Here is a 13,296-nt window from a genome sequence, read left to right as displayed (position 1 = left end):
ATGTGAACCAGGAATACTATGAATGTGGCTGTAATACCTTTATGATATTAATCTAAATAGGTTTCATATTTCAATGCACAGTTTTGTCAGGGAAAGTAAAACTAAAATTTTCAGAAACGTTCGAAAAAATTTACAAAATTTTGCAAATGAGCTACCGTAATAATGATTCATATAGACTGAAGTTTTCCAGGAAATCCTTATAACATGTAAAGCAACACTGTGTAAAAATAACCTATTGGACTTCCAGCTCGCACTTTCCTCCTTAAGTGGCTCTATGATTCACCTGGTGATTTACAGCTGCTAGATATATACACTTTATACATATGGGATAATAAGGAATAAATGGAACTGGGGGATTTCCCAATAAAAAACATTTCCATAATTTGATGCAACCTGCCTTAAGACCACTAACACGATGACTTATGCTAAATAGATACCATCAAATACATGGTGCTGTCTAATTATTACAATAAAAAGAAAATCATTGAAAAATTAAGCATTATAGGGCTTGTTTACTTATGCCGGAGCAGGGTGTGTGAAAAACACAGGCACAAGTCACCATATTTACTGCACGTAGCTCTGGTCTTTGTGCAAAGATCTGCAATCCCCTTATAAATACAGTGCTGCCTGTGTTTATCAGCACTGTATTCATGATAGTCGATTTTAAGAGGTTTTCAGTTCCAGCCGCCCTCGAAGACCATCCTTTGGCCAGAACATAGGACAAGGTACAAATACAAGAAAAGCTGTGTATCAGGCATTTAGTCATAGTTCCATGAATCTTTAGGACAGCAAGTAAGTATTCACCCCACATCTCAACCTAACTGACCTTCAAGCTGGGCCTTCAGGTGAGAACACAGGCATTCTAACCATATCTCTCATTAACTGGTACACTGGTGTACCACCACAGCTCAAAGCCCCCCCAGAGGAGCCAGTCCTTCAGTTTGGGAACCACTACTCTAGATGCTCTGTAAACACCAGAAATCAAGAATATTTAAGAGTTTAAAGATTGGTATTGTGCAATTAAAGCAATTATAATAAAAGTGCAGGGAGAAACCCTGATGTTATCAACTGAGGTTAATAAGTAATTCAGGAAATGCAACAGTAAAAAGGATATAACTCTACTCAGTTACAACACATAAGACACTGAAGAGTAACCCTTCTTGTTTAACCTGCAACATCAAAATGCACTCCGGGACCTTTTTCGTGCTTTCTTCATCTTTATACCTGCTGGTGGTGGTGACAGCCTCAGAACGTGAGCAATGTTCTTCACTATCCTAATATACATCCATCAATTGATAGTTAGGCACAAGTCGAATTACTCTTGCTCATCTAAATAAGCTGCTCTACAGAACTAACTGTATATATTTGCTGTGATATGCTGCTGTTAGATTTATTCTTCAAAATTCACTCTCACTTTACTCATACAGACTATATATTCTAAAATAACTGATTCTTCTTTTGCCTTCCACAGATACTTGTAAGTCATTTGTTGGTTATACTTACCATGAGTAGGACAGTATTTACTCCATTAAGATTTATAGCACTACACTTGTATTAGAAATGTTTCTGCGTGTCTATGGGAGACTTTTGGGAGAGCGAGACATTTTTATAGAAAATCAACCTGTATTTTTGTTCTAATTATTGTGCAAAAAATATCTGGATTTATTTCATATTGATGTCTCTATTTTTCTAATGATGCTAAATTGTGCAGAACTATAAGTTCTATAAATGCGAGTTATACACTAAGGGGCTCATTTATTAAGCCTTGAATTTTTCTGGTCAAGTTTTTAAAGGGGAAAACTTGAATTTTTCAAAGGAAAAAAAACTCAAATGTTTAGAGATGTATTATACCCCAAAGCTGTTAAAAATCCAAAAATACTCCATCTTAAACCTGTCAAGGTCATGTAGAAATCCGTGGCAGATGTTCCTGAAGTTATTTCTTGACATTGTCATTGTTTTTCGCCCAATAATCTGACAAAGTCGAGCTTTTGCAGCAACGATTCCATAAAGTTGAGTTTTCACAACTTTTTTTTGCTCAAACTTTTTCATAAAGAATTATTGATAAATGAGTTAATTTCTTAGATGGGAGTTTGGTCAACTTTGTTTAAAAAAATAGATTAATTTGAGTTTTAGTAAATAACTGCCTAAATGACAGTGTACTAGGGTATCCTTAATTGACGAGGATCTAGGGAATTTTGTGGATAACAAGCTGTGTAATTCTGTGCAGTGTCATTCAGTGGCTACTAGCGGAAATAAAAGTAGTGTCTTGCAAAAAAAGGCCATTAACTCAAGGGATGAAAACATATTTTTATCTCTTTATAGGCCCCTGGTAAGGCCTCACTTTGAGTATGCAGTACAGTTTTAGCCATCAACATTTGATAAATATGTATGAGCTGGAGAGAGTGCAAAGATGTTCAACTAAACTAGTAAAAGTAATGGAAGTATTGAACTATGAGGAAAGTGGGGTTTGTTTACATTGGAGAAAAGGCACTTGTGAGGGGACATGATTATTCTTTACAAGTACATTAGAGGACATTATAAACAGATAGTGGAGGATCTTTTTTTCCCCCCATAGAAAAGCTCAACGCACCAGAGGCCACCCTTTTAGACCAGAGTAAAGGATCTTTCATTTGAAGAAGCGTAGATGGGGACAGTGTGAGGACAGTGAGTTTCTGGAGTTCCCTGCTGGGTGATGTTGTCATGGCAGATTCTATTAATGCCTTGAAGTGTGGCTTGGATGTTTTCTTGGATAAGCATAATAAGGCGATTGGGATCTTAAGATCTAGAGTTCCTTCAGATTGCCTTCTTGATTTGATATTTATTTTATATCTCCCTGTGAAAGTCCCATGTCAAAGTATAGTTTTATGGGCTTTTTATTGAATGTAGTGACCTCTTGTGACTCATATTCTCTAGCTGATAGGCCTGGCTATACTGTTTCACAATCCTATGTACTTCTGAACAGATTATTAGAGTAGTGCAAAAGGTAAGACAGAAGAAGTATAAAGAAACACAATGCTGATTATGTGCCCCACCCCACATATATATATATATAATACCAAGGTATTTTAGGCAGAAACAGTAACCTTGAAAAGTCCCATATTTCAATGCCATATTTCACAAGTGCCAGCAAACAAAAGCTGGGGCTTCAGTTCCAATCTACAGATGGCATTTTCACAACAGTTAGCACAGCAGAAAAACAGCTACCAAAAAAGCGTCTAGGGTCAGTGGCATCAGATGTTACATAGTTAATATGAAAGTCTATAAAATTGGATATTCTGCTTGTCGTCCAAGGCATTAATTTGCCATCACACGGAAGGGCATTCCACAATTTCACTGCCCAGTATACAGTATCTTATCCCTTTCGGTATATTTTCTAGTGATGGACAATCTGTCCCATTTTGCTGAATTTCTTTTTACAAAAAGTGAAAATTTGCAAAATCAAGTCAATGAGTGTGTTTTTCACAGAGTAAACTAGCAAAAAATGTCACCCATCACTACTTATTACCTCATCCAATAGCTTTCCTACCATGGATAACAAACTATACAGGCCTGCACTTTGTATTAGCTTTGGTTGCAAGCATTTTTACAATTTCCATTTTATTTTTCTTTTGCTCTAAAATTGTTTCATGGGTTCTATATCAATAACAACAGTTTAAGATACAGTGGTACTGTGTACTACAGGTATGGGATCCGTAATCCGGAAACCCAGCTTCCAGAAAGCTCCGAATTACGGAAAGGCTGTCTCCCATAAACTCCATTATGATCAAATAATCCAAATTTTTAAAAATGATTTCCTTTTTCTCTGTAATAATAAAACAATACCTTGTACTTGATCCAAACTAATATATAATGAAGCCTTATTGGAAGAAGAACCAACCTATTGTTTAATGTTTTCATGATTTTCTTTAGACTTAAGGTATCAAGATCCAAATTACAGAAAAATCAGTTATCTGGAAACGCCAGGTCCCAAGCATTCTGGAGAACAGGTCCTATACCTGTACTAACAAAACCATATAAATATACACAAGTAACAAATATAGAAATAGATGTGATCATTGCCAGGGTCTCTTTTGCTAAACGTAACTATATATTGTACATAAACCAGTTTAAACATGAAAGGTTTGTGTTTAAAGGGTGTTTAGTCTGTTGCTGTTATAATAAAAATAAATTTACAGAGTATATAGTATGGGTAATCTTAAAAACTTTATTTATACATAAAATTTTAGCACATAATATGCCATCTTATTGTTGAGTTTGTTCAAACAAGGATTTTTAAAGTTATCTTCCAACTCACAAGTCCCACCCTTTCCATTGTGACTATGGGGCACATTTACTAAGAGTCGAATTTCGAAGTGAAAAAACCATCGAATTGCAGTAGTACGATATTCGAAGTCGAAGTTTTTTTTGATCGAATATGGCCATATGCATTCAAATGTTGGCTATAGTCTCTAGGAGGTCACCATAGGCTAACATAGCAATTCGGCAGGTTTAAGGTGGCCAAGTGTCAAAGTTTTTTAAAGAGACAGTACTTCGATTTTCAAATGATCGAATAGTCAAAGTTTTTCCAATTCGAATCGAAGTCGAATTTGGCCTATTCGATGGTCGAAGTACTCAAAAATTACTTCGAAATTCTAAGTTTTTGAATTTGAAAATTCACTTCGAATTCACTTCGACCCTTCGTAAATGTGCCCCTTTGATTAGCCTGCTTTAAATGACACAGTAAATATTAAATGTAAGTATTTCTATATCTGCAGCTACCTGTGAGCAAACCACAGACTTCGAACCCTGCCGTGGAGACATAGGAAATTTCTGCCCAAGTGATATAGAATGCGTTTGTGTAAACTTAAAACCACAATGCAGGTATGTCAAAATCTTGCATTACTGAAATGGAGCATGTTTCTGCTAAAATGTTACCCCTATTGTTTTGTGTTTCTATCCCAACCCAAGGCCAACACAACTCTTTAGCAGTGAAATCTGTGCCTCTGACTTTGCCTCCAGTAGCTCCTCATCTTCTTTCTACTTTCAGACATAAGCACTGAGCTGCTGTCACTTACATTACCTATTCCCTGTATACAGCATATACAGATTACAATTCACTATACAAAACTGACTAGTATTTAAAATTCACATTACTCAGAAGCATAGAAATCAGTATATTCTGCATTTAAATTAAGTATAGAGCAGGTCAGTAGTATTAGCTCCTTTGAGAGATTTAACCTTACCGTCTGCCAATGATTTGATGACTTCCAACAACCCCTAAGTTTAGCAGCCCATACTGAGCATGTGTAGTGTTACTTTGAAGGACTGGATCATTACTGTTACAGGGCTGCTGGACCTCTGGGCTTGTACAGTAAATTCAGTATATAAAATACAGCATTAGTCTTGGTTGTAGGCTTAAGTTTTCTTGGCCTGAGAAAGCCCTCATTCTCTATAATTCTATATGTCAGGTTTAGACTTCAAAATCATTTCTTGTACTTTAAATCATGGTATCACAGCAGTCAAAACAATTCATGTCCCATATGTCTAAATTAAAACATGTTGATGACTTGGGTCTTTCATGTCTGTAATTTCATTTAAAGCAGGGGTCCCCAACCTCCGGGCCGCGGATACTCCCGCACTGGGCCACTGAGCCCATTGCGCAAAAATCAAGTGCACCGAGGCGCGTCCAAATTTGCTGCCGATCCTGCTAACCCCACCGACCCCGGTCCCCGGTCCAAAAAAGGTTGACGACCCCTGATTTAAAGGCTATTTATATACAAATAATAAAGATGTTAAAAAATAGCTCTGGCTACTTGATCTCTTACTTGCCAGAGCAAATGTTGCCTTTCAATCAGTTAATGCTAATATGTTTTCCAGTTGTCCTTACTATAAAGGTCCTAAAGGTGATTACTGGTACATGGGTGCAAAATGTGACCAGCTCTGGACTACACGGGACCTGATCTTCGTAACAGTACTGCCAGGTGTGGCCTTGGCTGCTGTAATCGCAGTCATAGCACAGCTCATTTATCACTGCAAAACTAGCGCAAGCAGGAAAACTTCAAAGAGTTCACAGTAAGTTTATCGTGGGGGGGGGGGAATACAGACAGGTATCAAACGTACTGCCTGAAATCCACAACCTTTTCAAGCAAAAGATTTAAAGGATTAGAAAAATTGGCAACACTTTTTTTCCTTTTTAGGCAACAAAAAGAACGTTTGACTTCAGATCACCAACAGACTGGGAATCAACGGTAAGTGTCATCCTATGCCTCCAGTCAAGTCAGTCACACAAAGAATAGCTTCAGCCACATGTCATGCTAAACCACTGCACTCAATAAAGTCCTCTAGTCACTGTCTCCCAGTGTACAGTATGTTGTTTATTTCACCTCTGCTAAAAACAGGTTGGTATCAATACATCCAAGTCTGGTATATATTCTGGGTTATATCCCAGAAATTCCCCTGAAGAACCTTTTAAAGGTGTATTCAAAGATGCACGGGGTCATATGTTTTGGGTTGAATTAGTCTTTTCTTGTTCTAATTGGTTAAATAGCATCTAGGCCTCACAGCTAAGTGTCCAGTGTTGCTTCTTGGTGTAGAACCATCCACCTACACTTGCTGTATTATGTTTAGCCACCATGAAAATATCTCCATAAAACTTTATGGGGCACATTTACTTAGCTCGAGTGAAGGATTAGAATGAAATAAACTTCGATTTCGAAGGTTTTTTTTTTGGCTACTTCGACCATTGAATTGGCTACTTTGACTTCAAATCGAACGATTCGAACTAAAAATCGTTCGACTATTCGACCATTCGATAGTCGAAGTACTGTCTCTTTAAAAAAAACTTCCACTACCTACTTTGCCACCTAAAACCCCCGAGCACCAATGTTAGCCTATGGGGACCTTCCCCATAAGCTTTCCTAGAAATTTCTGCTTTCCTAGCAATTCGAAGGATATAATCGTTCGATCGAATGATTTTTGCTTCGATCGTTCGATCTAACTAAATGCGGTAAATCCTTCGACTTCGATATTCGGGTTAATTAACCCTCGCTATAATTGACCCTTAGTAAATGTGCCCCTAAGTGTTTTCTTATTTTCAGGATTTAATGCAGTAACAGACCAGCTATGTTCTCAGTTTTATTACAGGTCATGTTAGGCCTACATATTTTTGCTCACGTGAACATTTATGGGTTTATATCACTGAGTCAGTGTTGCTGGTGAAATATTGTTTATTTGGAATTTATGGCCTTTATATTGGTGGGTAATATAATATTCTTTATTTAATTTATTCATACAAGCAACTATTCAATTTTTGGGATACCTTAAATCCTATTTTTTTAATTGTAAACCATGTTTTTGTATTCTGTCTAGGCAACAGATAGAAAGGCAATCAACAAATTACTTCCAGAACCAAGGCTATGTCTCGAATGAAAACCCGATATATACAGATCAGGTAAAAGGGCAGGACCCAACTAATAATACTTTAATGGCAACATTAAGTGATTAGATCAGTGTGCTTTTTCAGGGGTTTGTGTTGTCAGTGGATCTGCTAAATGCAATCATCTGCCACTTTGCAGTGTATGGTAATGGAATTTTGTAATTAGCACATATTATAATGGTTTTAGGTTTTTAAAATATTAAAAGTCTCATTTATGACCATGTGCCACTTATGGGGCTTCATTGTAACTATGGTCACCTTGATTCTACAGCATTTTGCAGTGCTGTTGGTGGAAATTGGGCAGCTGGCTGAAGTAGGTCTGGAACCTAGGGGCAAATTCACTAAACGACGAAGCGCCTAACGCTAGCGTGAATGCGCCAGCGGAGCGCATTTTCGTTATTTCGCTGATTCACTAACGGACGCTGGTGTAAATTCGCTAGTGTTACTTCGCACCCTTACGCCTGGCGAATTTGCGCAACGGACGTAACTACGCAAATTCACTGACGTGCAAATTATTCTGAACGCTACCTTTTACGCCAGACTTCCTTCGCCACCTCAGACCAGGCAAAGTGCAATAGAGTAGATAGGGATTGCTTCAAAAAAAGTTAAAACATTTTATACAGTGCCCTTTTTTACATGAGCACATTCAGTTGGACTTATATAACTTTTGACATCCAGAATAAATGCATCTGTATTTTTCACAGATATACCTGATAACACAAACTGAAAGAAAACCACGAGAATCTGCCTGTGCTGCAGGGACCATCTCCCCCCTAATTCAATTAGGCTGATTTATCTATGATCTATTTTACATTGTTAGCTTAAGGAGTGTTGGGGAAAAAAAAGTTTCTGTGGAATCAGGAATCTCTGTGTAAAAAATCCATGGAATGGAAGAGTTTATTCAACTCTTCTACATAAGTCCAGTTGCATGAGCTCTTATCTATGTTATAGAATCCTATGTCCTATGTTGATATACCCTTCAACGGGTCCTAATTTTTTTTTTTTTTTAATTACTTGTCTTCCTCTTCTGCTTCTTTCCAACTTGGAGGAAACTATAGCTTTTTGAGGCTACAAATGTTTTTACACTTCTATTACTGTTAGTATTTAGGCCCTCTCCTTCAAGTCTTTCATTCAAATCACTGCCTGATTAGGAGATTACTCTCCTAATGTTGTGGACCACACTGCCCCAGCCAAAAACCTTTTAGGCCTCTGCCCTAACCAAACCCCCCCCCCCCCCCGCTGTATACCTATTACTAATCTTGCAGGTGCAAGAAATAATAAAGATGTTAAAAAATACTTTAGCTCTTGATTTGCCAGTTTTCAGCAAACAAGAGGAAATGACAGGTATGTTGCCTTTCAATCAGTCAATCAGCACCACACAAAAAAATCTTGAGACAGGGAGCAGATCTGCTCCTAGTCCAACCCTATTCCGAATTGTAATATCTATATCAAATTAAAAGTTAACATAACTACTTACTATGCAACTTTAACACTTTATTTGTTTTTGCTGGAAAGGTGGATTGTGGCAGGACAGCTGCTCCACATTTACGCCCAACTTGCTTAAGAGAATTAGAATTGCATTCTGTTATGCACACTAAGCCTCCAATCCATATTGCCCCAGCACCCACTTCTGCAACATGCATTGTATTAGTAATCAAAATGCCATAAGTAACATGGACTTTGATATTTCCTTAGAAAAAGAGATAAGGAAAATAAAGATACAGGAAACACTGACAGTCTAGTTCTGAAGATAGATAGAAAGCTAGGAGTGGGAATTGTCTTAAAGGTCAAGAGAACAGTGAAACTGGAGGAGGGAATAATCAGTGGTATCAAAATCTGTAGATAGCTATAGTAGCATTAGTAAGTATTTTTGACTTGGCAGGGAGGTCTTTGTGACTTGAAATGATTGAAGCTTGAAAATCACAAAAAAAGTGATCTGGATCAAGAATCACAAAGTAACCGGTTTTCTCTTATTTTAAAAAAGATGCGAAATAGTGCACCAATGCCACCACAACGCATGAGACCAGCAATGAGTACAGAAGAGCCACTACACAATGGAGGTAGAGGGTTTCAGTAAGTACATGACATACATGAATTTGTAATCTGATTCTGAAGTATGAAGATGATGACTGGAAAGTTGCTTAGAAGACAGCGATGGAGTAGGAGTAGTATGCTGTGGAATACAATAACTTCACTACGTACAGTGCACATTGTGCAATTCTGAATCAGGCTATGGAGAAGGGAAGGGCACTAAAATAGTAATTTTGTATAGTTTACAATAACTTTAAAATGTTCTTATAATGTTCAATACAATGACATTAATAAGGCTCCTAGTGAAGAACAAGGGGCTGATTTATCAACGTTCAAATTAAAATTTGTACCACTAAACCTCACAAATTGGAATTTGAGTTTCAAAAATGCTAATTTTAGAGAATTATGAAGCCCAAAAACTTGAAAAGCATGAATTTAAAAATTCAGCATCTAAAAGCTACCAAGTTCATGTAGAAGTCAATGGGAATAGTCCTAGGCAAATGTTTTCTTTTGTTTTTTTCAATTTGATTTGTTCAATTTTTTTTCAGTTGCACAGCATTCAAGTTTTTGTTGATTTTTTATTTGATAACATTTTTTATATTCAAGTTTTTTTTCATAAATAAGCACACATCTGAATTTGGTAAGTTTTCAAAGAAAATTTGAATTTTAAAAAACTCCGAATTGAGTTTTGATATATAGGCGTCCAAGTCTCCAGGCTTTTATTTACATTTGTTGAATTAGCTGTGATTGCTCAAATGAGGAAACCTGATTCACACACTGTAAAGTTTTACAGTACCCAAATTACCCAGTACCCAAAACTGTTTAATTTCTGTGAGCAACTACATATATTACGTACTAATATGTTTATTCTTTTTTCTTAGATATGTTCCAAGCACTAGCCAAACAATGTCTGAAGGCCCAGTAAATACAATGCCACACACAGGGCATTTCCAACCAAAAGCCCAGCTGGGGTACCCTGACATGCCACTACCTGATGAAGATTATATTACAAATCAGAGACCCAACTACCAACAAAATCATAGGGCATCGCTTTTTCCTGTATGTTAATGTATTTCTATGCATTCTATTGCTTCATAGTGTTATAAATAACAAGTGTGGTGTTACCAGTGTTGTTGGTAGGATCAACTAGATTTACAAAACGTTGGTCAGTGAGTGCCTTTATTAGGGGTACCTAGAACTTCAGCTCACAGCATAGTGCCATACAGGTACACTCTATGAGGGGGTGCGGATCCTGGCCCTGCACCCCCGGTAGTTACGCCACTGATACTATCTATTTACCCAGTTTTTATTTTTACACTGAACTGCTCCTTTAACTGCGAGTACAATCAATACTTATATTTAACGCCTTACCCATTGATAAACCATCTATAAGCCAGTACTCAGTCTAAACAACATTTGTGACTGCCCAGTTGCTAGAAATTATATGAATATTGCAGTTTGCACAGGAAAAAAGGGGAAATAATTGCCAATGCATAATTTCATCTGTATAAATATATTAACATTATTACAAAAAATGAGGGATTGGTATAAACTATCGTTCATGGCTTCATGCCTTTATAATCATTTACTGCCCAACCCAGGAACATTATACACTATCACAGTGTTTCTTTACTTTGCGCTCAGGGGACCCAAATTAAGTAAGATAAATATTTTTAAGGACCAATGCCTTGTTTTAAACTACCGTGTTCCAATGACTTCAATGAATAGAGCATGTGCTAAACAAACTTTTAGCTTATTTTTAGAGATAACCATTTTGTATAGTGCTTTATAGTAGAAAAAAAAGAATATGCAGAATATATTTTCAGTAAAAGTCCTGTTTATTGCTTCCATGTTGAGAACAGTAAAAAGGACTTTTTATTTTGCCCTTTGTCCATTGCTTGGAGTATTGTGCAATAGCTGCAGGCCTCTGCGCTCTGTGCCTTGAATTGAGTGCTGCAGCAGATTCTGAACTGTTACAATTTCCTACATTAGTTCATACCTTTCTCTGCAGCATCTATGAAATATTAGCAACTATTGTTTCCATTGTAACAGTTGCCTTTAATGAAACTCTGCCTTTAGGTTCTGCTCAGCAGGACCAAAGATAAGAAATGTATCAACTAATGTATCTTTTAGAACAGTTTACAGAGTCAGTGATCCCCTCCTCCCCTCGCAGAGGTACTTTAGAAAGACATAAGAAGGTGAAGAATTACATTTTACGCTTCAATATTATAAAAATGGTCATAAATAGAAAATAGAAAGTAACTGAAACAATCTTTATTTCTGGTGAACTGAAATCAACTGAAAAAAGATATTGGAAAGTGAACAACCCCTTTAATGACTACTTTCTATTTTAGTAGGACATTTTACTGTATTCAGGGGGAACATGGTGGCCAACCCTTAACAGCATGGGGACATAGTTTTGGATCCTGAACAATAGCTTTGGGATCCCTACACTAATGTGTGACTGAGTAGTGAGACCATGTTGTGCTTGCCCTCTGCCCAGGATCTCTACTGAGACAAGCAGAGACACTTTTAATCTCCAACACATTGAGGTACACTTGTGAGAGAATCCTTATTGCAAGCGTTGAATGGCAGCTAGAATCAGCATTGGGCTACAATATGTTTGTTTTGTCATATTACTATATTTTACAATCTGAATTTCACAGGTTGCACAAAACTGTGTCCATCTAGTTCACATTTGGTAGAATAATCTGCATTCTTTTGTTATCTTTGTGAGTTAATTATATCTTACTGTCACATTGCAGAGCTGACTCAGTCTCTTCATTAATTTTGCAGAAAGTGTCAACATCTGTACCACAAGCTGACTACAGACAAGCTTCTGCTTCTCAATGGACCGATACACCATACATGTTTGCACGTCCTCAGATTAGAAATGATTACAGATATTGATAATTATTAACTGGTAAATAAAATACTGTTTCCATGGAAAAGTATGTATGTAGGCATATCTTTCTCGAATTAAAACAAAAGATTATACATAATGAATATATATACTATGCAGCTTTGATTACTGTGATATCTATCACGGACTAAACACATTAATATAACAATTACAGTGTCTAACTTTAAAAATATAACCTTTTTGCCCATCAGTCTCATTGCTGATCTTTATGCTATATCTATATTCATAATATGGATAACTGAAGAATTGTGCCAAATAAATGTTGTTATTTTTGCTTTATGATTAATAAAAAAAAAACAATTTTAAATGATGATGACATGGTAGTATTTGAGATTGACTTATGTCTTCTGTAGTAAAGTTTGTCTATGTAGATTTGGTTAAGAATTCTGATACAGTGCCACATAAATATTTGCTTTTTAAACTAAGGTATTTTGGTTTTTGAGTTATTGTTTGTACATGGATAGTTTTCTGAGTTCAGAGTGGTGTGTTGCATGGTTATCTGTTGAGTTTACTTTTATGTAATCTCTTCATTTATGACTTTGGAGGAGGGCATTGACTGCAATGTATGTGCATTTCAGAGCAATTATGCGGAACATCCGTAACACTGCGTCAAATATTGCAAGTCGCTAATATTTCAACAGTGAAATTGCACCAAACTAAGTAAACTGACTCACGTGGGGGTCAACTTCAGAGCACTAGTGGTAGAATGCACATGTTTTGCTGTTGTTATGGGTACCAGAAATTGGCACATGAAGAGGTTCAATATTTGCAATTTGGCGCAGTGTTACAGTAATTTTTTACAGTGAAATTGCACGAAACTAAGGGGCAGATTTATCAAAGGTCAAGGTGAATTTTCGATGAAAAAAATTCCAATTTCAAACTATTTTTTGTGTACTTCGACTTGGGAATAGTCTGCGTTACAGCATAC

The 13,296-nt window shown here is 36.7% G+C and overlaps 1 protein-coding gene across 1 annotated transcript; it reads left to right on the top strand.

The window, feature by feature from the left end:
- Positions 1 to 1,116: 1,116 nt before the first annotated feature.
- On the top strand, positions 1,117 to 12,679 carry XB5889122.L (uncharacterized XB5889122 L homeolog; the record flags this gene model as incomplete). Its single annotated transcript, XM_018230780.2, has 8 exons — positions 1,117 to 1,252; positions 4,755 to 4,860; positions 5,857 to 6,051; positions 6,177 to 6,227; positions 7,348 to 7,429; positions 9,399 to 9,487; positions 10,327 to 10,504; positions 12,242 to 12,679. Coding segments are annotated over 8 exons (951 nt in total), but the record flags the coding sequence as incomplete, so codon positions are not given.
- Between the last annotated feature and the right edge of the window lie 617 nt (positions 12,680 to 13,296).

This window comes from Xenopus laevis, chromosome 8L (assembly GCF_017654675.1).
Source record: "Xenopus laevis strain J_2021 chromosome 8L, Xenopus_laevis_v10.1, whole genome shotgun sequence".
NCBI classification, from domain to species: domain Eukaryota; kingdom Metazoa; phylum Chordata; class Amphibia; order Anura; family Pipidae; genus Xenopus; species Xenopus laevis.
The sequence above is the reverse complement of the archived record's forward strand: the minus strand, read 5'-3'. Positions and strand labels throughout refer to the sequence as shown.